Source organism: Electrona antarctica (assembly GCF_951216825.1).
Source record: "Electrona antarctica genome assembly, chromosome: 4".
In the NCBI taxonomy this organism is placed as follows: Eukaryota; Metazoa; Chordata; class Actinopteri; order Myctophiformes; family Myctophidae; genus Electrona; species Electrona antarctica.
The window spans coordinates 22,724,216-22,748,646 of record NC_136809.1 but is presented as its reverse complement, the minus strand read 5'-3'; the positions used below and the strand labels follow the sequence as shown (position 1 = coordinate 22,748,646).

General features: G+C 44.8%; 1 protein-coding gene across 1 annotated transcript; it reads left to right on the top strand.

Moving 5' to 3' along the window:
• Positions 1-226: 226 nt before the first annotated feature.
• Positions 227-22,861, top strand: stox2a (storkhead box 2a; the record flags this gene model as incomplete). The annotated part of the gene is made up of 4 exons (XM_079498956.1): positions 227-548; positions 10,893-11,045; positions 16,426-18,961; positions 22,252-22,861. 4 exons carry the CDS (start codon positions 227-229, stop codon positions 22,451-22,453), a joined length of 3,213 nt encoding a protein of 1,070 aa, XP_079355082.1. The 3' UTR covers positions 22,454-22,861.
• Between the last annotated feature and the right edge of the window lie 1,570 nt (positions 22,862-24,431).

Here is a 24,431-nt window from a genome sequence, read left to right as displayed (position 1 = left end):
GGGCTTCGTTGTTTTTGCCATGATGATCACCTGCGTTGGCTGGTCGTGCGCGTTGGCTGCGTATTGCCTTATATTTCTTATATCTGGCTATAGATTGCATGGCTTTTCAGAATGCCGTGTGCAGCATGTTTACATGTTACAGAACGTCTAGGCTACAGTTGAAACCGTTTATTTCTAACTGGATGGATCACAACGGTGAGTTTGCGGTTCATTAACAAATGTTTAAATGGAGGAGAAGTTCTTTGAGATCGCGCCTCACTCCCTGGCTCTGGTGCTGTCCCGGGTTGGTGGAGATGATGATCAGGACGACACAGAAAAGTTAAAGCATCACACCGGCTACGAAATATTCGGCAATTTCAAAGCTGCAAACATGCAGCACTTTTGGAACAAGACGGTCACACACGCTTTATCGGAGATTTTCTTCCTGGGATGGATAGACAAGCATGTTCTGCTGATCCAAGGCAAGGAGAACCACCTCGAGGTCCTCAGGAACGGATGGTCAAGACGAGCCCTTAATCCACCTGCGGGCTTTAACATCAAGTGCATAGGTAACTTCACTTATTATTAGTAGACTATTATATAGGCTATAGCTATTCAGAACGCAGTTCAGCAAAACCTTTGAAATTCTAATTCTATGAACTGACTGTTAAACATTTATAGCCTAAGGAGTCTGGTTGTGCAATATCCTTCAAAAGTTTCATAACGGGGTAAAACTTTATTTTCATACAATTTGCATAATATCCAGACTAGCCAACTAGCCTATTCAGGGATTATGAAGGCTCACTGACTTTGTGGCTCTTTATTTGATGCAGGAGTCTGAAGCCACATGTCCATATATGTGTGACATATCTTAGGTTACAGTATAGGCTATCCTAACTACTCTGACCATGAGTTAAATTGTTCAAGGCAGCATCTCTGCACCAGTGTTCCCACATGTTGGCTAGGAAATGATATGGCCTGCCTATAGGCTATGTGGTGGGACAAGTTTGAACAACATTGGCTGTTATCACTTACACTGTTGTCACATTGTGTGCAGTGTGGGAGTGAGAGAGGCAGGTGTTGTAGCTCGACTGAAAACACACCTTACTGCTTGGTGTAACTGAAATCAAGTGATCCATACAGTGCACATATTGATGTTCTTAAAAATAACTTGTCAGTTAAAAGAATGGGGCTTGCTATGCCCATAACCCATGTCCCATCCATACAAACAGTGTCTCATTGTAGCCATTCCCTCTGCTTACAAGACTAAAATATATATAGGCTACATAAGAATATATAGGCCTAATAGGGAAGCTACATTAATATTGACTGAGCTGAGTTTCCTGTAGCCTATTTGTGTAAAAGAAGCTCTGCATCGCAGATATAACCTTCTAAATCATTATTAGACAATATTAGATTAGGTGTGGAATGTGGCCTGATGTAGAATGGCAGAGTCTCTTAAAGTGAAAATGTACAAGTGTCAATCGTTGGCTGGCTACCCCATGAAGAAAGTGACATACACTGATACACTATACCTACATTTAAATAAATGATCTTTACAGTGTTATTCAATAGGCCTATGACAGGTAGCTATTGTTGGTTTAGAAAATATTTTTGATGCACTTGCATATGATTATGCATGCACACACCTTCATGGACACGTAGGAATTTGGAATACTATAATTCATATTCATGTTTGAAGTGTTACATGTTGCAGAGTCCCCGCAGCCCAAGCGAGGTGACATAGCTTCCCTGACCCTATTGAAGTTCTCACTGATAAGCATTGGAATGTTTGTCTTATAACTAATAACTCACCAGACTGCATAATGACTAAGCTGGCTGAAGATGTACTGAGCATGAGATTCCATTATGCTGGCACGTTTTCTGAAATATACTCCAAATAATTCTCCAAAGTGTGTGTGTGTACATGTGTGTGTGTGTGTGTGTGTGTGTGTGTGTGTGTGTGTGTGTGTGTGTGTGTGTGCGTGCGTGCGTGCGTGCGTGCGTGCGTGCGTGCGTGCGTGCGTGTGTGTGTGTGTGTCTGTGTGTCTGTGTGTTACTGGCTTGCCCAGTTGATCTGAATTTGCACACATTGACCATTCCATTATGCAGGGCATCTCAAAGCCCTTTGTTCAATTTAACAAATTTAACATTGTTTATTACATTTATTTGTTATTAAATTTCCCCATCGACTTGAATGGGAAAATGCAAAAACTCATGGTGGCGCTATAACAGACCATTTCACATTTCGCCTTGTAAAATCACCTCGTAAAGTCAAAATGGCCGGTTCCGGCGAGCCGCCCCGCGTCGAGAAACGGTCGAGAAATTACAGAGTTACTGTACCCTATCTCCCCCTCTCTCCCCCTCTCTCTCTCTCTCTCTCTCTCTCTGTAATTAGCAGGCAACAGTGCAACACTATCTCTCTCTCTCTGTTTCTAGCACAACAGCGCCACTTTTGCCCCTACTGGTACTCTAAACATAGGGACATAGGTTGTGACATAGGGACATAGGGACATTGCTGTTTCTTGGAGTGGTTGCACCACTCAAAAATGCCACAAATCACAAACAGAATGTCCAATCCAAACCCACATTTGTCGAGGGCGGATTATTCAACAGAGAACCAACTTCCATTTTCATCCATGGGGGCGCTGCAAATGCGAAAAATGTAAACGTTTGTTGTGAAAACATGATTTTTTTGGGGGGATAAATCCCCTCCTAATTACTTAGACATGATCAGAGGGGACATGACATTGTAATTGCCTAGCAAAATCAGTGGGAGGGGCCTATATTTCCAAAGGCCATTGAGCCAACCACACTTTGCAATTTCCCCAGAATTGCACCTTTGACCTTTCCTGTACTTCTTGCCTGACGGGCAGGAAGGCCCGGTGCCACCAGGGTGCCAGAGGGGGCCTGGCACCCTCAGTTGCAAATTCTGCCCCCTCAGTTTAAGTTTCATGTACATATTGTTTTACAATACTCGCCATTTTCAACTGCACCCTCAGTCATTTCATCCTGGAGCCAAGCCTGGGGCAAGTGCCTCTGACACCAGACTGATTACACTATCTATTAAATTGCATTACCCACACTGTGCATAATTTGGTGTTCATATATTTGAACTGGTAAGGACTAGTGCTCCAAATTGAACAAATAGTTGTATAGAGTATGAATCCTTAAAGTGTCTTGAGTTTACCTATTAGCTTAAATGTGTTCATAAAAATGTATTGTATTCCAATTTCCCAAATTATACATTACATTTCCACCATATTACCAGATTTTGAACATTATTCTTTCAAAATCTAAATGTGATTAACTTCAATCTGGAATCTGACACCTCAGCACTATTTTTATCTCCAGCATTGGGTTGCCCGTATCTCTACAGTTGAATAATGTATTATGTGACTGGCTATAAGAAATCAGTACTCATCCTACGGTGTATTAATTATAGTTGGAAAATGAGGGCTCTTATAAGAGCTGTAAAGCAGGTTTAAATCTCACAAACAACACATTTCTAAATTGCTGTTAAAGTGAACTGAATTGTGAACTGTGTATAATGTATATGTATGTGAATGTGTATAGGCCTATCCGTATATCACAGTTTTCATATTTTGGGAAGTACCTCCACCCAGATGACTGCTGTGCTTTCAGTTAGTCCAGTTTAATCCCCAAACAGTCCAACAAATCCTTGATTTAGAGTGAAAGCTAGCATTGCAAGTAGTGGGATTAAACATGTTTTGTACAAATCACCCTGCCTCAAGGCCACTGTTGAAACCTTGAAAGAAATAAGAGATACCATATTTATAAAATAATTACACCTTGCTCTCTCTATTGAATTGCTTTGTAAAAAAAGATAATTATTTTCTACATGCTGCAAATTCCAGGTAAAGAACCTAGTCCAAGGTTTCTGAATTTATTGTAGGCCTATAGCTGTTTCACCAGGCTGGAAAGTAAAATACAATCTGATTAACAGAGAGACTTTGTTTTTCATCAGAACGCCATAAACAAAGGGCTATGCGAAGGAGTGTGTGTGCTATGCAGGAAGGAAGGTGGTCCATTTGTTCAGGAAAAGGACCCATGCCCGGCTACAAGGCATGTCCCCTAGTGGAAGGAAAGGGAGGGTCTTCATAGAGAATGGTCGGAAACTATTGACGCAACAGGAAGTGGAAATGTCACCATAGTTCTTAATGTCAGATCAGAAGGCGTATTGTAGGCCACCATGGCTAATTTATTTTGCCCTCTGTGGAGAAAGCAAACTGGACAATACAATTTGATAGTTAAACATTGTGATGTCATGAAGTTTCCACTAGAGGGCAGTCAACTGGTGACAATATGTCTCCTTCAGTCCTTTCAAGAAAGAAAGTACAGACTGCATGAGTGTAAAGAGAAAACATGCAAATGCACACATACCATGGACTGTGTTCATGACAACAATACACACATTTTGTGTACCGTATGTTGTTTGGTTTTGCTCTATTTAAAGGACAACTTTGTTAGTTTTTTTCCAACCAAGGTTCATGCATGTTTTAGGTTGTTATTAGAGAATGTAAATGATGAGTGTTATTTTTTTTTGTTTTCATTTGCTGCTTTCTTTAGTTTTAACAATTTTAGCTATTTTTGGCAGGGGGCGGGGGCAATCGAACAAGTGGCTAAATATGTATTGTTTTATACCAACTTTTACAGCATTTTCTTTATTATTATTTTCTATAGTCCTCCTACTAGACCCCAGGAAATCACATCTGGCCACAAAAGATCACGGGATCTATTGAATGTGAAGTGACAAACTGACATATTGAGCCTATGACACTTTATGGCAGGCCCCTAGTATAGTCAGTTGTTCCATGGGGTCTAGTAGGACTATAGTAAATAATAATAAAGAAATTGCCAAATAAATGTTCAAAAATACATATTTAGCCACTTGTTCGAATGCCCCCGCAAACATCAACTCATCTTTTGCTTTCTCTAATAACAACCTAAAACATGAAGCTTGGTTTAAAGAAAACAAAGTTGTCCTTTAAACTTTAAAGACAGAATATGAGTTAAGACAAATGCATAATTGGGAATGTTTTTTTGGGCAGCATTAATTGTGAGACATATAGTGCTAAGATGTGAAAACATGCAGTAGAGACCACTGGTAAGACCAAGGATCAGATGGAGGGATTGGGCTCCATTTTCGTCGCCGCTAAACCCCTTATCCCTAAACTTCTTTGCCTTTTTTTTACTATTTTGCAAAACATTTTTGAATAGTTATAATGGCCAGTCTACAAGCTCACAACGTGTCAATGTAGATTGGCTAATTGAACTATTCAAAAATGTTTTTCAAAATAGTTAAAAAAAGGCAAAGAAGTTTAGGGATAAGGGGTTTAGCGGTGACGAAAATGGAGCCCTATATCTCCAAAATGGTCTGGGGACGCCAGACGCCAGAATTAACTTATTAAGTTATATATATATATATATATATATATATATATATATATATATATATTAAACTCTTGAGTCACAAGGCTATTCCAAGTCAGGCTTGACTGTCTAAGAATTCAATTCAAAAGCCGTTGTGTGTGTACCACATCCTGTCTGTGGTTGTCATGGTTGCGTCTTTTGCAGATCCATTTTCTTTGGATGCCGGTATGACTCTGTAACACTGTAATACAACCTCCAATACAACATGATGGTTCTCATCTGTGCATATAAACAGACAGCCCCTCATGTCTCTCACTGTCTGTGCACACGCTCCTGTCTCTTTAAGAGGAAACGGCACTTGGAGGCAGTATAGCAATGAGATCATCGGCTTGCGTCGTCATGGCAACAAAGGCTGTTGCAGCACTACTGTGAAATAAGATGGCTGGCAAGGTGTCTTTCTCTCCCTCTCTGTCTCTATTTGTAACCCCCCCCCCCCACACACACACACACACACACACACTTTTCTTTTCTCTTTGGCACCATTGAAACCCTGGAGCAAATCGATGTATACACTACCCCCCCCCCCCCACCACCACCACCACCACCACCATCAATCCAGTCTGTCATTCTTCTGTGTACCCCCACCTCCTCAACCAATGGTCGTGCCACACGCACGCACGCACGCACGCAAACACACACACACACACACACACACACACACACACACACACACACACACACACACACACACACACACACACACACGCACGACCCATGCCATGACAGACTTGAGATTGGGGAACACTTGGTGGTTCAGGTTCACACTGAGAGCTCGGCCCGTGTCTGGGACATCATGGACATGTCCGGGGAAGTGACCCGTGAGAGTCACATGCCGGTACAGCGGGGGACAGAGAGGTCTGGAGTTCTAAATTAGTTGTACCTTTACACCAGTCTCCTCTTTGGTCCTCCACTCCATCAAGTCCAGTCATTTCCATTGAAGAGTATTTAAACCATCTATAATTAGGCTAGTGAACTTGACCTGAGCTTGCTCTGTACTTGATCCCCTCCCCAGTCTTCTTTGCCAAAATGAGTCAATCTAGGCTACATATATCAAGACACACTGAGCTTGTAAATCTGCTTTTATTTATTTGCTTATAAATTTTGCAAATGCTTCCCCCGGCCCCAGGATATAGGGATGCTGAGCTGAGGTTCATGTGAGGGAGACAGCAGGGTGATTTAAAGCAAAGTGCTCGTATACAATAACACACACTCCTACACTATAGCTGTGTGTGTGTATGTGTGTGTGTGTGTGTGTGTGTGTGTGTGTGTGTGTGTGTGTGTGTGTGTGTGTGTGTGTGTGTGTGTGTGTGTGTGTGTGTGTGTGTGTGTGTGTGTGCGTGCGTGCGTGCGTGTGTGCGTGTGTGTGTGTGTGTGTGTGTGTGTGTGTGTGTGTGTGTGTGTGGCTCTCATGCCCTGGAATCATGTGACGGCTAAAAATTTGATAAAGCAATTTGCTGTTCGTAACTTAATATTTGCGGTTTGAGCTCTCCTTTGCTCCTCCGTGCGTCCCTCTTTTTGTTAGGGTCCCTTCCTCTTCCTGTTCTCCTCTTCATATATGTCCTCGATTTCCTGTGCATCCACTCTCCTCCCCTCAGCCTCAATCACCCAGACACAGACGCATGCATGCATGCTCACGCAAAAACGCGCTCAGTGGGGCGGACACGCGCATACGCTCAGTCAAACGCATATACGTACGTTACGTACACACACACACACACACGCACGCACGCACACACACACACACACACACACACACACACACACACCCTTCCTAGAGGTGCTGGGGAGCCGCTGCAGTATTAGCGTGTTGAAACAGATTGGCTGTTGAGTGGAGTTTGCAGCCCTCCTCCTCCGTGTCAATGAATGGATGCTACAACGGCCATCAGCCTAGGAGCGCGTCTTCCGACGGATTGCGGTGAACCGGTGGATATCTATTCTTGAATTTATTTATTTATTTCAGCGCTCTACATTTCCCCCCCTCCCTTCCAACCCTCCCATCTCCTCTCCTGGCGTGCTGTTGTCGAAAAGGACGACGGGGTCTTGCGTGCTTGATCGGATAAAGATGGAGATGATGGCCGTGGCATCCCCGGTGCTTGTTGGCACACCACCTAGTCTTCACTGGCCGTCAGAGTGAGCGCACGGAGCCGTTTCCAGCTTTATGGGCTTTTCCAAGTGGGCTCTTTTGTTTTCTGGGGCTCGTCGATCTGAGCAGCACTCCTGTGGTGAATTGAGCTATTGTCGAAGATACGGGGGCCTGTTCGGCGTGTGAATCTGTAACCCTCAATCCTTCCACCCCCCGTTACGTTTATATTTACCCCCCTTTTATAGTTCGGGAGAGAAAACGGATCCAAAAAGCCTCCTCCGCCGGAACCTATCTCTCCCCCTCGCTTCCAATGCCCCATTTCCCTCATCTCTACCCCTGCCCTCCTCCTCCCCGCTCCCTCCTCCCACATCAGAGAGGCTACGTAATGTGCCTCCCTACGCATGCAAATGGGAACGCTGCTACAAATGGTGGCCGGGACCGACGCCGATGAGAGGGGTGATGCCTGGCGCAGTCACCTGCTGCACCCCCACCACCAGCACCGCCACTGCTGCCGCGAGCTCCGCTCCTCCGGATCAGCCCGTGGATGTAAATGAGACGTTGTGTATGTATGTGCGTGTCTTGTGTGACCGTGCACGCCGGTTCCTCCCTGCCATGTTGTCCGGTGTGTGATCGCTCTAGCGGGACGCTCTCGTCACCCATGCGGGGGAGGCACTGACTGAGCCCCCGAGGTTGGTTGGTCGACCTCCCCCTGCAGCCTCCCCTCCTCTCCCTCCCCCCACCCCCCCTCCCCTCGTCAGTAGTAGTAGCCCCAGTGAAGGCCACCTGGTTTGGAGGGGGGGGTCACTCACTATGAAGAAGAACCGCAGCGCTAATCTGCGCCGGGCCTGGCCCAGCTCGGATCTCGCCGAGCGGCCGCTGGAGCGCAATCTCTCCCGTAGTGAGAAAGACGTCCGAGCGCAGAAGCATCAGCAGCAGCAGCAGCACCTCCCCCCCCCTCCTCCTCCTCACCTCTCTCCGTCCCCCCCAGTTTACCGGGCGCCACCAGGTGAGTGAGACGGTCGCAGGTATACGGCTACGGATAACGGCAGCACCACCCTCATATAGGCCATTCTTAGCACTGGTATAGGTATGGTATAGCTACACCTTCGACAATGATGTGTAGGCTAGCCTATGCATGGATGATGGATCGATGAGGCTTGTTGAAATGTAGCTACGTTGGTGTGTTATCAGGACAGGAGCCCAATCTCACGGTTGTTATCAGATATTATAGTAGCCTAGCCTGTACTATTGTGGCTGGCATTGAGCTGCTCTGCTCAAACCATAAAAAACAATGATCATTTATTATTAGCCCCCACTATAGGCCTATCAGTATCATATGGCTACGTCATTCAATTTTCCTAGGCTATTAGCCTACAATAGGGCTGTCATAGGGGTTTCCACTTTGACATTTAATTATTGTGTACAGTGTTAGTTACATGGTAGAAATATAAACCTTTACTCACATGTAGTAGTAGTATTGCTGGGCTTCACATCACATTACCCTACAACAACTGTTTTTTGTAGGAAATTATAGGCCTCCTTAGTTATTTAGGCCTTTCCAGATTGTATGTACTAATATTGCTTGATTATTCTAATTTACAATATTTCACTGAACCTTTTATTTTTGTGTTCGAACCAGTAGGCCTAAGTCTTCCACATTTATATCATGGGAAGAGCAAATTTAACAATCCTCCAGGTTAATTTCTATAACCATACGGTTCAAATGTTGCACTCAGAGTAAACTTTGTATTGTGTGGCATCACGAGTAGTGGAACTGCCGTTCAAACAAAGGGTCTTGGTTCGAGTACCCGCCTAAGGGGTCCTGTTCTGTGTCTGATCTACTCTGAACCCATGTTCAGACAACCCACTGTAGAGCCACCTGTGAAAATAAATCTTCCCTTTTGCAATCAATACTTCACAAAATCTGTGTGAAGTTCTGAGTTGCAGTTTGGCGAAACACCTTCTGAGAATCAAAAAGCCACAAGTGTCTGTATGTCTTGGTCGAGGGACGGACCAGCTTCCCTGATTGGTCAACCCGACCTGTCGGCTTCACAAATTTGGTAGCTTTGCTTCACGTTTGTTCCGCTGTACCATGCCAATACGTGTAGCCTCACGTAGCCAGCCTTCATCTGCCTTTGCAATGCATATTGCCCCAGGCAGATTAAGTCTGGCCCCTCTCAATTACAGGAGGACTTCACGGCCGAAATGGTGACGAGCCAACCAGATTCGTCTGGAACCAGGCTATAACCAACCAGGGCCTAGTATGCAAATATGGGGCGGGACATTGCAGAACACTGAGAGGGACGAGACTAATACCCACGCAGTGATATTAGTAGTATCGCTACCCGAGGCTACTATACGTGGTAGCGTCTACAATAGAACTCCATTTGCGTATATGCCAATGTACTGTATGTCGTCAACATCAGCAGCTTCTGACGAGGAAGGAAGAGGGGAATCCCTGTATTTCTATATTTAGTCGATCAGTATGTTAGTGGGTAGGGACGGGTGCTGGGTATTCTGAGAATGGGTAAAATGGGTACAACAATACAACAGTTATTGCATAAACGGGTAGGGGGGGCATGCATGGCATTAACTGGCAATGGCATCGTTCCCGACTTGCATTGTTTCAGAGTAGGCCACATGCAGTCATGTTCGAAGCCCTCTCTCATCCTCACCAACCAGGCACAGTTGGGAATGTGCTCATCCTGTGGGAAATCAAATCAAGTATAGCGGAACCTTTTTCATATATCATTTTTATAATTTCTAATTCAACATCTTCAGCAACTTAAACGCTTTCGGTCCACTGTTGGATTAGAAAGGCTGTAGAGCAATATAATCTCTTTTTTCTTTTCAAAATGTGGCATCTCTTGTGTGGAGGGAATACAAATGAACCCACACGATTTTGGCATTGTAGAAAGCGTGGGAGATACAGACAGTCTCAAAAAGATTATTGTGTCCAAGCAATATGCGACATGTGACTTACCGGTACCTACGCAACTAGTCCTTCTCACTTTGTGTACAGGTGAATGAGGATTGAACAGTGAGGAGGTGGAGAATTTGCAGGCAGTGTGAAAAACCTCTGTTTTTGTTACCATTACATCACTGGTGTCCAATCATGAGCCACGGAGGACTGTGCATACACAGTATACAGATCTCACTAATTAGTCCCCACCTTCACACCCCTCCCCCAATACACGTCTCTCCGGGTGAAGGTGTGGTAATTAATTAAATCACCTGATGTAGTGTTTAGGAATGAAAAAAACTTGTGCACAGTCTGCATTTAGCACACAGTTGAACACCACTGCATTACATCATAGACCCACAGTATCAGCACTGTTGTTCATGTTCACTCATGTTTTCTTTTTCTCTCTCGTAGGTGATGTGTCTCCAATCAGTATGTCCCCCATCAGCCAGTCCCAGTTCATCCCACTGGGGGAGATCCTGTGTTTGGCCGTCTCAGCCATGAACTCAGCCCATAAGCCTGTCACTCAGGAGGCTCTGGTGGAACACCTCACCTCCAGCTTCCCAGGTAAGGCACATCCACCTGATCTTCTGGCTGAACTGACATGGCATCACACAGGCCTGGAGCACATTACATAACTGACACCCCACCTTTTTGCGGGGAAGCGGAGATGCCCCAGAGTTGGCTGTAACTCAGACGAACATGTCAAGCATCTATTATGGTTTTGTCCACATGCTCAGAGGGTGTGGGGCTTCCTGAGGTCCTGGCTGACTGACCCCACAGCCAATGACAGTATGTATGGTGAACTACACTGTAACAACGCAGAAAATTGGGCGAGATGGTGGGCGGTGATAAACTGCACTATCTGGGAATGTAGAAATATTCGAGTTAAAGAAAAATAGTATGCCCCTGGAGTCAGTGGCCAAATTAGCCGTCACGATACTATAGCCAGGGTCTATATCCATTGTGACAAAAGGGAATTAAATTAATTATGGAAAGTGTGTCGTGCGGTGAGTCAGGCCTAAGCTACTTTTGAGAATGTCTGCCTGTAATGATATGCCCAAAATAGGGACACCATGGTTAACTTGTTCCATGCCAACCTCGAGATATCTCATGTAAAGCTATAAAAAAAACATTTCTTTTTAGATTTGATAAAAGAGCATTAATCCAGCTTTTTGAAAAATATATATTTTTACCTTATAGAGGGTATGCGCATGCATAAAGTGAGTTAAACATTGTATAATGTCGTTTAATGCAATCATATTGGACTTTTCTGTTTGGATGTAAGGGCTGTCAAGGCCAGAAAGTAGTTTTTTGCCACACAGTAGGCGTTCCCACATAACTTCCGGGTTTGATGATGATGTCACTCGCATACCCTCTATTTTCGCTTCCGATGCTGGACCCCATTGGACTCCCATAGTAGACACAGCCTGCATCCCAATCCTCGGTGTGCGCGCACTCGGTCATTAGTGTTTTTAGTGCTCAGAATGGGCTAAAAACGATGATGGGAGCTTAATAAAACATTAATTTGAAGTTGCGCTAACCATATTAATAGTCCGATCGGCAGAACACAGCCGCGACCCTGTCACCAGGCCCGGCACCACGAGGGGTCAAAAAGTGTACTTGACCCCTCAACCCGACCTCCTTGACCCCTCATGAAAAAAAAACTACCTTGTGTGCTGGATTGGTTTTCTAGTGATATTTGGCAGTGATATTCACTATCAGCACTGGTTATAACAACTCGAAACATGCTGCTACAAAAAGAAAATTGCAATGCATCTAACATGCATAATGGCCATCTCCCATCTGGAACAAACGGGAAATGCTACATTCCCCAGGCACAGGAATTTCAACACATTGAATTTAATTTGAAGTTAATTCGGATGTATGTGTCTGACATGATTGCTATTGGGGGGAGGTGTGCTATTGATGCAGTAGATCAGAGAGAGTGGCCTATTGTGGACACGCTGAAGAATGTATTCTCTGAGCACAGACGCAGTTCACTTAATGCGGCCCGCAGGTTAATATCGGAATACTGATGTTGTTATTGATTTCAGCTGTTACAAATGTTACTTTTCAATTCAAAAATAGGTAAAAAAAGCTTGTAGATCAGCTGTTTTTGACTATATGCATTGTGGCCCTCTGGAGTGAGTGTCCTATCCAATGTTTTGTTTTGTAATTGTGTTCTCCCTTCCTGATGTTGGCAAATGGCAATAATAGATCTAGATCTTAATTTTTATGTCAAAGTGCACCATATTGAAGCATTTTCATCGCAAATGAAAAAAGAATGTCTGGAGCCCCGGACCCCCCCTGGTGGGGCAGCGCTACCATTCCCTCACTATTTTCTGGAGCCTGGCTACGGCCATTGTGGGGGCCCATCGAAAATAGTCTTGCATAGGGCCACCTGAGTCCTAGAACTGGCACTGCCTGTTTGATTTAACAACGCAATATGTAATAAAACCTTGACTAAATATATGACTATATTTAGTCATATATCATTTGCATCTTACATAAATGTAGTGCTTGGACTTGCAGTGAATATTTGCTCGATAGTAGTTTGTCGGTAGAATGGCAAGCTCTTGTCAGCATCTTGCTTACATGGGGTATGTCAAGTTACAAGTAGTTCCAAAATAGCCAGTCTGTTAATCCATTGAGACCTGGAACGCATCCATGTCACGTTAGCGTTTAACCACATTAACCATTAACCCATTTTGGGGCGGGAACCCCTTTTGGTGTTTTAAACATTATGTTATAATTTAGCTATTGAAGCTATTTGAGCAGATCTACAAGCTCATAGCGCGCCACCGAGTGGCGCGCTATGAACTTGTAGGTCTGCTATTTTTTTTAAATCGTTAAAATGTGCCTCAAATCTTTCCGAAAATTGTCATGATTTAGAAAACTTTTACATTTTTTAATTTCGACGTCAGGCCTGAATGGGTTAAAGCATTGGTGGGTGACCAACAGCTATCTTTACATTCGCAGCCCAGAAAGCAGCACCATTTTCCTTAGGGGTAGTCTTTTCTTAAAGTCTACCAGGATCCATGTGCAAATGTTTTCAATTGGACGTGACCATATTATGCAAAACTGCCAGTGGTTATACACTTAAACCTATGCTTTCAACCCACAGCAGTCTCTGTGCTCCAGCAGAGGCAAATAGTTCTGATACTTCCTGATTTAGAGAAAAGTGCTGATGACACAACTGTCATGAAATTACACTTAACTTAATTCATGTACTTTGCAACGTCTCCATTTACTATCCACTCCCAATGGAGCCTACAAATAGCTTTTTGGAGTTATTTTTGATATTCTCCATTTGAATTGTGCTTGTTAGCAGAAGGACCCAAAAACAGGTGCTCTGCAGGCATGAAAATTATATAGGCTACAGATCATCATCATACTCACCAACGGATGACAAAATGCACAAACCTATTACTTGAGTCAAAATATAGATACCACTGGTCAAATATTACTTGACTTGCACATATTATTGACTTGCTTAAAAATTAAAAACACTATGATACACACACAGATTACACAAACACCTGTAAAAACATCAGAAATGAAATCAAATTGACAAAAATGACATTCATTATATTTTTTTTTATTTAACCCCCCAAAGCAGATAAAAGAAATGTATTGGAGTCATAAAACATCTAAAAATAGTATTTATTCATCTTTATCTCTCAGATAACACACAGTAATGAGCTCAAGGGAGAGCTTTGCCCAATAATTATGATGGATATTCTTCCCATTGTACCCTAGCATGGTAAAGGTCTTTACACCCTGGGGTGTGACAAATAAACAATACGGAACAATACGGCAACTCAACAAGTTAATAGTAATAGTTGATGCCTTTTATGCTTTTAAAATCAAAGTTGTACGATTTGTCACACACGTTACCGCAGTGAAATTTGTTCGCCGCATTTGACCCATCTCTTAGAGCGGTGAGCCGCAGCCAAGGAGCGGTGAGCTGCAGCCGTGCTGTACTCAGGAATTAATTGATTTGACCCCCCAATCCAACCCTTTGATGCTGAGGGAGGCCCATTTTCCCAGTCTTTGGTATGACCCGGCCAGGGATCGAACCCTGACCTCCCAGTTTCAGGGCGGACACTCTAACCACAAGGCCACTGTCTGGTTATCCTTCAACCTTGTTTGGATAAAAAATTGCTTCAATTTATTGACATGTACTATTCACCTTCTGTGTCACAGGTCACGGACACAAAACATTTTTGTGTCCGTGTTTGAAAACATGCAGCTTAATTAAAATAATAATAATCTTAAGGCTTTAATATGTGGCTCCTCTAGTGTAGTCCAGAGCATTTTCATTTTAGTATTTCAATATTTGTATGTCATATTGATGTTTGGGCTATTTGACCTTTTACTTTTGAGTACAGTATTTCAGCTATGAACTATCAGAGACACACATATAAATTCAGCATTATATCTATACCAGCATTGATTTGAAAGGTGTTTAACTTAACGGTTGTATCACTTTAGGATGAGTAGTTGGTGATGCAATGTCAGTTAGTGTCAGCTGTTTGAACAGTGTTGCTCCAATGGCCATGCTTTTAATGATGATGAATATATGTCAATTGAGGACTTAAGTGGCGAGTTGCCTTACCACATGTTGGTTCACTTTAAGACCTGAGTTAGGGGTGTTTCTGCTTGATTTAGGCTACTGTAAGACCCTTCAATATTAAGCATTGGGAACGGAGGGGGAGACAAAAAGGGGTGAGGGGTAAGAGTCAGGGTTAAGAAGTGAAAAAAATAACCTTCGAGCACCGAAGGTGCTTTTAACCACACTGGAATTCATTATATATCCTTTCATCATTATATATCTATCGGTGAAAAAAGGGTCAAGTTTAGTTTCACATCACAGCGTGTTGCCGACCATTAAGGATTTAAGCACCAATAAATATCTTGTAGCTAGCCTAAAAATAAGGTCGCAAATACAAGCGGCCGAAGTGAGTTTTCTTCGACGGGTGGCTGGCATCTCCCTTAGAGATAGGGTGAGACACACGGGAGAGACTAGGAGTAGTAGTGCTTCTTCGCCTGGAAAGGAGACAGCTTAGGTGGTTCGGGCATCTGGTTAGGATGCCTCTCAGGCGTCTCCTTAGGGAGGTCCTCGAGGCACATCCCACTGGGAGGAGACCCCGGGGCAGACCAAGTTGGAGGAAACACATCGACTCACTGGCCTTGGAACGTCTCGGGATCCCCCAGGAGAAAGTCACTAATGTTGCTCTGGAGAGGGAAGTCTGGAACACTTGGATAAGCGGTTGAAGATGGATGGATGGATGGATGGATAGCCTAAAGCGTCTTTGAGGAGGACTACTTAGAAAAGCACTATATAAATCCCCGTTCCCCGATATTATTATTATTATTATTATAAAGACTCAAGAAAGTGCCTCCATGAAACAGACAGCGTGGTATGTGCCACCATCTCATTTTTTATTTTATTTTTTGCAAAGTTTTAAATAATAATAGGCACATCATCAGACAATGCGCTCTCTCTCTGCCCAATAATAGCTGCCCTACGAGCGAGTGTCCGAACCTTTGAATGTTTGGGGACAGCCTTACTCTCTCACTGATCGAGCTTGAGTCTAGTCTGATGTCAGAGACGAACAGAGACCGGTGCATTAACAATGGTGATTTGCACTGATGCAAGCCATTTCCTCACAACACTTGCGTTGGGCAAATCTGGCCCATATCTGTATATATTATACAGATTAAAACATCAAGGGAAACAATTTAAAACATGAGGGCATAAAGTCTAGAGGTAAAACCAGTGAATTCAGAAGAAAGCCTATATATATATATATATGTGTGTGTGTGTGTGTGTGTGTGTGTGTGTGTGTGTGTGTGTGTGTGTGTGTGTGTGTGTGTGTGTGTGTTTTCCAAGTAACAACATTTTGTTACTTACTTACTTTGTAATCTCTGTTTCCTGTAGGCGTGCCTACACCGAGCCCAGAGGTTCTGCGGCATACCCTGAACATGCTGGTGCGAGAAAGGAAGATCTTCCCAACTCCCGAGGGCTACTTCATTGTCACTCCCCAGACCTACTTTATCACCCCCTCCCTCATCAGAACCAACAACAAGTGGTATCACCTCGATGACCGGCTTGCTGAGCGTCAGCCGCAACAGCAGCCGTCACAGCAGTGCACCTCACCTCTGTCGGGCTCCGTAGCACCTTCTACACCTGTCTGCTTGAGGGAGAGGCCTGTGCGCAAGAACCACAATGAGCCACAATCATACAATTCTTTCCGAGACGACCCATCCAGACTCCATGCCTCTGTGCTCCAAAGTAAGTCTCCCAAGGAACACAGGCGCGAACCCTACCCAAGTAAACACCCCAAGGACCATAGTGGCGGAGAGCCCCCACCAAGCGTCCCAACGAAGGAGCACAGAGGAGATCCCCCATCATACCCCCATCCCCCGCCTGCTACGCCTCCTGTTCAGCCGCCGCCTCAAGAGGCGACGGATAAGAGCAAGGGCATCACTTCTTTCCCTTATAAAACAGACACACTTACCAAAAAGAAAGAAGGTAGCAATGGCGGTGGTGGAGGCAGCGTTGAGAAACAGTCCAAGCGATTTGGACTAAGGCTGTTCCGACTGAGCTTCAAGAAGGACAAGATGAGGCAGCTGGCCACCTTCTCAGCCCAGTTCCCGCCAGAGGAGTGGCCACTGCGTGATGAGGATGTGCCCACTACTCCTATCCCCCGCGAAGTGGAGCAGGAGATCATCCGCCGGATCAACCCGGACCTGACGGTGGAGAACGTGGCGAGGCACACGGCCGTGATGAAGAGGCTGGAAGAAGAACGTGCCCAGAAGAACAAGGCAGGGTGTTCGGCCCAGCACAGCGCGCGCAGCAGGAGGGGCCGTGGCCACAGGAGGGCTCCGCACGGTAAGTCCCGCTCACACAGCAAACCCCGGACCTCGCGGGGAGACCCGTCTGACGCATCCAACTGGGACCTCGTCTTTATGGAGAGGGACTACCGCTTTTTCAGCCACTCTCTCGTGCGCTCACCTCGGGAGGCCATGTATACCTTGGAGCGCAGGCGGAGCGGTGGCACAACATACCTGGTCCACAGCAACCCCAACATCACGGACTCATACTGCCCTGTTACACCTGAATGGGATGTGTCTGGGGAGCTGGCCAAACGACGGACGGAGATGCCCTTCCCTGAGCCTTCGCGCGGAACGTCCCAGTCCAAGGTTCAAAGGAGCCACAGTCACAATCAGGACAGGAAATCACGTCACGAGAGATCGGACCAGGCCAAGGAGCGATCTCGGTCTATGGACAACTCTCTGAAGGGCCCGTCGATCGTACCAGAAGAATTTGACCACAGTCTAGAAGAGCGTAGCCACTACCACACCGATGACGGGACCCTGCGGGCAACACAAAAGTCCTCCCACTACTCAAGGATCATGTTCTCTGCTGCTAAGTTCCATTCTGATTTTAATGTGCCTGATATGGGGAAAGGAAGTACGGACGAGTCGAGATTGCGGAACACGATAGAAAGAAACAAAAGCAGAGACAGCTTGCCGACTTACAGCGAGCTGATGGGACTTTCTCCCAAGCCCTCGACAGATGACTACTTCCAGTGCAATACGTCAAATGAAACAATCCTAACTGCCCCTTCGCCTCAGGCAAAATCAGAATATGACACATTGACCTCATCGGGAGGACTCCGGAAGGGCTCTCCGGCTGATCGCCAAGCCCCTCACCTCGCCTCCTCCCACACGATGGAGTACAAAGAGGACCTGCCCGCGACAAAGGGACAGAGCGGCTCGGTCCGGTTGACACCGAGCCAGACGCCGGAGCCCGCGCAGAACGCCCGCTTGACGCCACATCAACACAACGTGGACCCGGGAGGGGGGGGTGGCGGCGGCGTGATGAAGAGGAAAGAGATTTTCAGCAAAGACACTTTGTTCAAACCGCCACACAGCGCCTTGTCCGCAGGCTACGTGGATAGCAGCTACACCAAGTCAGGCACATTGCGAAAAGCCTCACACGCCAAATCAACAGAGGCCCTTGACAATCCTGAGCCCCAGCAGCCTTCCAATTCAGCCACTTCCTCGGCCTCGCCCGCGGTCCTGCAGGGCTGCCTGGAGCCGACCGTGCCCTCGGCCTCCTTTGACTATTACAATGTATCGGACGACGAGGAGGACGATGAGGAGGAGGAGGCCACGGAGGACCACCCCAAGGAATTGGCGATGGTAGAGGACGGTAAAGAACACGGGGAGGGGGGTGGGGGCTGCGTCAGCGGCGGCGGTGGAGGGAACGTGGTGGGCGGAGAGGGAACCATGCAGTGGCTACTGGAGCGGGAGAACCACGACCTGCAGCGCAAGTTAGAAACGAACCTGACCCTCCTCAGCCCCAAGGAGACGGAGAACAGCAGCAGCCAGAAGTCGGCCCACTCCGCCAGGTTGGACAGCATGGACAGCAGCAGCGTCACCGTGGACAGTGGGTTCAACTCCCCCAGGTAGGATATTAAGGAGGGCTTTGTTCTTTCTTCATTTGGGGTTTCTTTATCAGTTGTGTTCAAACAAAGGTGACAGAGATTTGCATGCTCCATTTAAAACACCCAGACAGAGGAAGGAAAGGGATCAGGTGAAATCAAATGGTGTGCATGTGGCCCTCTGGTTGACCATTAGAAACCACTAGTTTAAATCATGGCTTGAAAACAGAAATCTCAATCGGTTCGTTCCAAGCAGAATGAAGATTACCACATAACATTCCTAAACCGGTTTGGGGGAAAAAACAACAACAAAGCGATTAATACATTCGTACATATACACCTGGGAGCTGCCCAGTCCTGTTGGTCACAGAGCAGCTCCACTGGAGCAGTTCATGTAGGCAATATGCTCAAAAACGATGTGTGTTTCCGACTCAGAATTTCCATAATCTATTTTGATTCGGCAGTTCAATTTGTTTTAAGGTCTACAGTGTCTCCTTAGTGAAGTCCTTATGTTAGGCGCTACACACACACACACACACACACACGCACACACACATGCACTGCTACCCAATAGCCCCGCCTCCTCCCACTCTCAGTGCCCTGCTCTCCTCTTCTCCACAGAAAATAGTTTGCAGGTCTTGTCATTGTGTTGCTTGAATATGGCAAGTGCCTACTATGCCCCATTTACACTGGCAGCCAAATCCAGCCTGAATCAGATCTGAGCCACATCCAGATTGGAATCTGATTTGTTTAAATGAGTCATGTGACATGTTAGACTCATTTAAACCAATCGGATTTCAATCTCGATGTGGCACAGATCTGATTCAGGCTAGATTTGTCTGCCAGTGTAAATGGGGCCTATTAGACCTGATTTGATTGAAAAAGACAACAGCAAGGGTGCTGTTTGGAAATGTTCTGCATTTGAGGTGAATGAACACTACCAATAATAAGCAACTTTGCTCTTCTTATTAGTAGCTTATGGTGTCACATTACTCCGCGCGACACACACATGCACGCACGCATGCACGCACGCACGCACGCACGCACGCACGCACGCACGCACGCACGCACGCACGCACACACATACATTCACACACACACACACACACACACACACACACACACACACACACACACACACACACACACACACACACACACACACACACACACACACACACTGTTGTAGGAGTGGAGGTCTAATGGGCCGTTCACTCCAAGCACTAGCACTATATTATTTAAAAAATAATCCACAGTCCACAACTATTATAACAAAGACAATGGTGAACAATCTAGTTATCATTATAGTTATAGTTAGTTATTGTTACTAGTGTGAACAGCCGTCAGGATAATTATGCTCTTTATACAGCACAAATTCAGCATACTGTACCATGTGCACCAATGCATCATTAACAAGAATAATATACACTATATAAACATGTATCATCACATTTACGTTTCTTATATAATATTTTACATCTCATTTAGACGACCCTCCTTTGGGTCATTGTGAACCGTATACAACAATTCACAGTGCAAGCAAACAGAACATTTAAAACTCCTGAATAATGAAGTATCTAGTCTGTACTCTGTAGTAGTATCTCGAGACAGACTGTTGACTCACGTCAATAAGTAAAAAAGAAGGGCTGTTTGTCCTTTGTTTTGCCAATGGGTTCCCAGTGTAGAGGCACCCTGGCTGGCCTACGGTACATATTGTTTATTCAAACATGAAAAGAATGTCCTTTAGGATCTTTCTCGTTGATACAATGAAGGCACACTGAAATGCGATGCAGTCCGAAAGACATAATTATGAGAGTTTGGGCAGAAATGTTTGACGTATTTTTTAATATTAGCGGGGGGAAATGTTACTTAATCGGTAATGGAGACTACAAATTAACATTTCTGTTTTGAAAAACAACATATGATCATGTGTCCATTTACATTGCTGCTCCTAGTAAAATATTGTTCATTTCTGGTTTTCGTTTCCATTACTAGGACCGGTTTGGCGCCCTGGTTTAGATAAGAGTGAACGATCACTATCGCATTGATATTTATCAGGATGATCCAGGAACATTGTAACTCCATTGCGATAACATATTTGCAACCACAGTTGCGTTTAGTGCATACTTTATGCTTGTCATATATTCAGTTCACACCAGCTACATTCATAATACATAGTCATAGTGACTTCTTGAAAATGTAATAAAACATCAAACAGGATGCCAAATTACGGACATTCCACATTCCAATGAAGATCCAGCATTTCTGGAGGATTCTCAGTTGACAAGACTGGACATCCATTTTTGGGCATCTCACACTATGGGTCAGGAAATTAGGTCATCTGATGCACCTTGCAGCAGTGATTCAGGTTGTGATTCTTAAATCATCAACTGAAAAACCTTTGAAGACACTTAAAATGGTGGTAAATCTACACCTGTGTCCATTTTGAAAGTTTCATTGAATTTTATACTAATCCTTCAAATGAGTTCACATGAATTCCACTTGCTAATATGAAATCAATTTGTGCTGAGCTGTATCTTTTTTGGTTAGTTTGTTTGTTTCTTTTCTGAACAGAATGCATTTTGGAGCAATATATTACCTGAATTATTTATTTTCTCATAACATAATGATAATCTATGGCAGGGGTTCCCAAACTGTGGTGCATGCACCCCTTGTGTTGCACGCACGCCCTCTAGGCTATAGGGGGTGCATGACATGAAAAGGGTAATGGCGGTTTTATGGTGTTATTTAAGACAAACGGAAAAATCAGGTAAAACGGATGTATAGATCAGCTGCGGGAGTATACAGCAGCTGCATGTTTCTCAGTGCAGTGATATTCTGTGATTGTTTGCCATAATCACAATTAAAACGATATAACTTTCGGCCAAATACAACAAGACTGAATGTTGGCGGGCTGAGCTAGTTGAGGGGTTACCTCAACTAGCTCAGGAGGAGTTGAGGGGTTACCTCAACTAGCTCAGGAGGAGTTGAGGGGTTACCTCAACTAGCTCAGGAGGAGTTGAGGGGTTACCTCAACTAGCTCAGGAGGTAACGGGATGCACGGCCAAAAGAGTTTGCGGACCGCTGATCTATGGTATTAGGATTCATTATTTAATTAGAACCAGCTCAGTGACCTTGGCCTTGGCCTCGGCGGTCCCTCACGTGGCCTTCAGGCGGCAAGCCTCCGTCGGAGAGACCGAGGGCACCTTTTTTCAATCTGACAGTTTCTCCAATCATACTGTGACATATACTGTATACTGAGTGAAGCACCTGCTGTCTGTCTGTGTTTGTCTGTCTGTCTGTCGGTCGTGCAGGACACGTGAAAGTCTGGCATCCAACACATCCAGCATAGTGGAGAGCAATAGACGGCAGAACCCGGCGCTGAGCCCGGGCCACATCGGTACCACCAGCATTGGCCTGCCGTTCAGCTTCCGCGCCATCCCCGAGCCGCCCACGCCACAGCCTGAAAAACTGCAGAAGTCCTCCAACTGCCTCGCCTCTATCACCAGTGTCTGACACAAACCACACACTGATGGGAGGAGTAGGGAGAGGGGTTGGGGGGGGGTGGATAAAAAGATTGCAGTGATTAAAGGGGGAAAGCTGCGGGGGGGGGGGGGGGGGGGGGGGTGTCGGAAGCGTGCGGATGAGGAGTTACTCCTCAGGCCCCTCACTCTCTCCGACCTGTTCACATGACCTCCTCCGAACTAAATAGCAGAGAATCCGTTTATCTTGGACTGTTAACAAACAAACAAAAACAAAAAAAAGAAACAGGCATGGCTTCAAGAGACTGTTCTCCACAGCTTCAAGAACTTCACTGCAAAAAAATAAAATAAAAAAATAACAAGAAGAAAAACGACAAAACATCATGTTTTTTTTCCTTTTCTTTTTTTTACTCCTTCTCCCCCCCCAACCCCCCCCCCCCCCCCCCCCCCTCCTTTGTCCCCACCGCAAGACCCACACCCGTAGGTTTATGAAACCTACCTGACGTACTTTGATATTGGTGACCTTGGATTCAAGTTTGGGCTTAATATCAAGATTCCTGAATACTGGTATTGGAGAAAAAAAGTAGTAGACTATAGGATTCAAGTTACATTTGGAGAGAAAAAAAAGTATCAAATCTTTTGTTTTGTTTTTTATATTACTTAACAATACATGTCCAATTAAATGTTCTCCTTCCTGAAGACAGCGTCATCAGCTCTTCAGGATGAGTCGGTGTATCAGCACAATGTCCAGACAATAAACCAAGGGTGTTCCCGAGAACAAGAAGAAGACATGAAAAACATAAATCGCAGAGGAACAGATTTGTGTACCACGATGCAAATGATGTATGTATACTCCATACTTTTGATATCCTAATTATTATAACGGTGGTATTAAAGATGCTATGTGACCAAAAATGATCTTGTTGGATGAATGAGACCATGCCTCACCACACTTAAGAGCAACAGGAGACTAGTAGGCTATACCAATGGTTACCCACATGGGGTACATTAATTAAAATGGTCGTTTCCTGGCTTTCCTCATTATTTTCTTTTAAAAGCGCGAAGACTGCTGCTCCACATATTTCTTTCTGAGACAGACAGAGAGGGAGATAGTATGTGTGTGTTGTTCTGGTTTGTTGTGATCTCCCAAAGTTCCTTCAACTGCCAACATTCACGTTGCCCCTGGTTGTATTGTTGGTTGGTTTGGTGGACTATTAGTAGGCTACTTGAAAACAACAATCTATTCTACACCAAACTCAACGTAAGTGGCATTACAGAAAATATGGACAGTGGTGATATATTATACTCATTTGGTGACTAATTAACTATAAATATAATGGCAGTGTGTATGTGTAAGATGTAGGAGCAGTGTGCTGAGACAAAGTGAATAGTCCATAGAAACTCAGCATACGGATTGGGAACTGGTAAAAATCTGTTAAATATGCAACACAGGTAAAAGTCAAGAAATGTTTCACTTAAAAGTAATAACGCTTTTATCCTCTGACATTAGCATGAACCGAATCTCAGCGGAAATCTTCAGTAGGTCCCTGTACTGTCCTGGTTTGAGTCTGAGGAGTTGGGGACATGGCGCACTCTTGTGGCTAATGGGTGGCATTGTTATGGCACAAAACAGCTGGGCTAGTTGGAACAAAAGTTTAAAAACTTGTAGGATGCTTTGGGGAAAAAGCAACGTTTAGTTAGGGGCGTTGGTTTCTTATTTCTTATTATGCCAGTTTAATCTATTCATTGTGTCTGCATATCATGTCAGCAGGGGTGTGCACAGATAGACATTAGGGGGTGCTAGAGCACCTGCCCTTTTTCCTCTGGACAGCAATGTGCCCTTTTGGGGGGGGAAAAAAAATATATATTCTTTTCATTTTGTACAGTGTACACTGTACAATATGTGGACCATGGTGACATTGATCAATTCTTGATAAAAAGCTTCTAATATATTATTTAGGCCCCAAAATCTATAAATCTCACACTATTAAGGCAACCGGCCGGTTCTATGC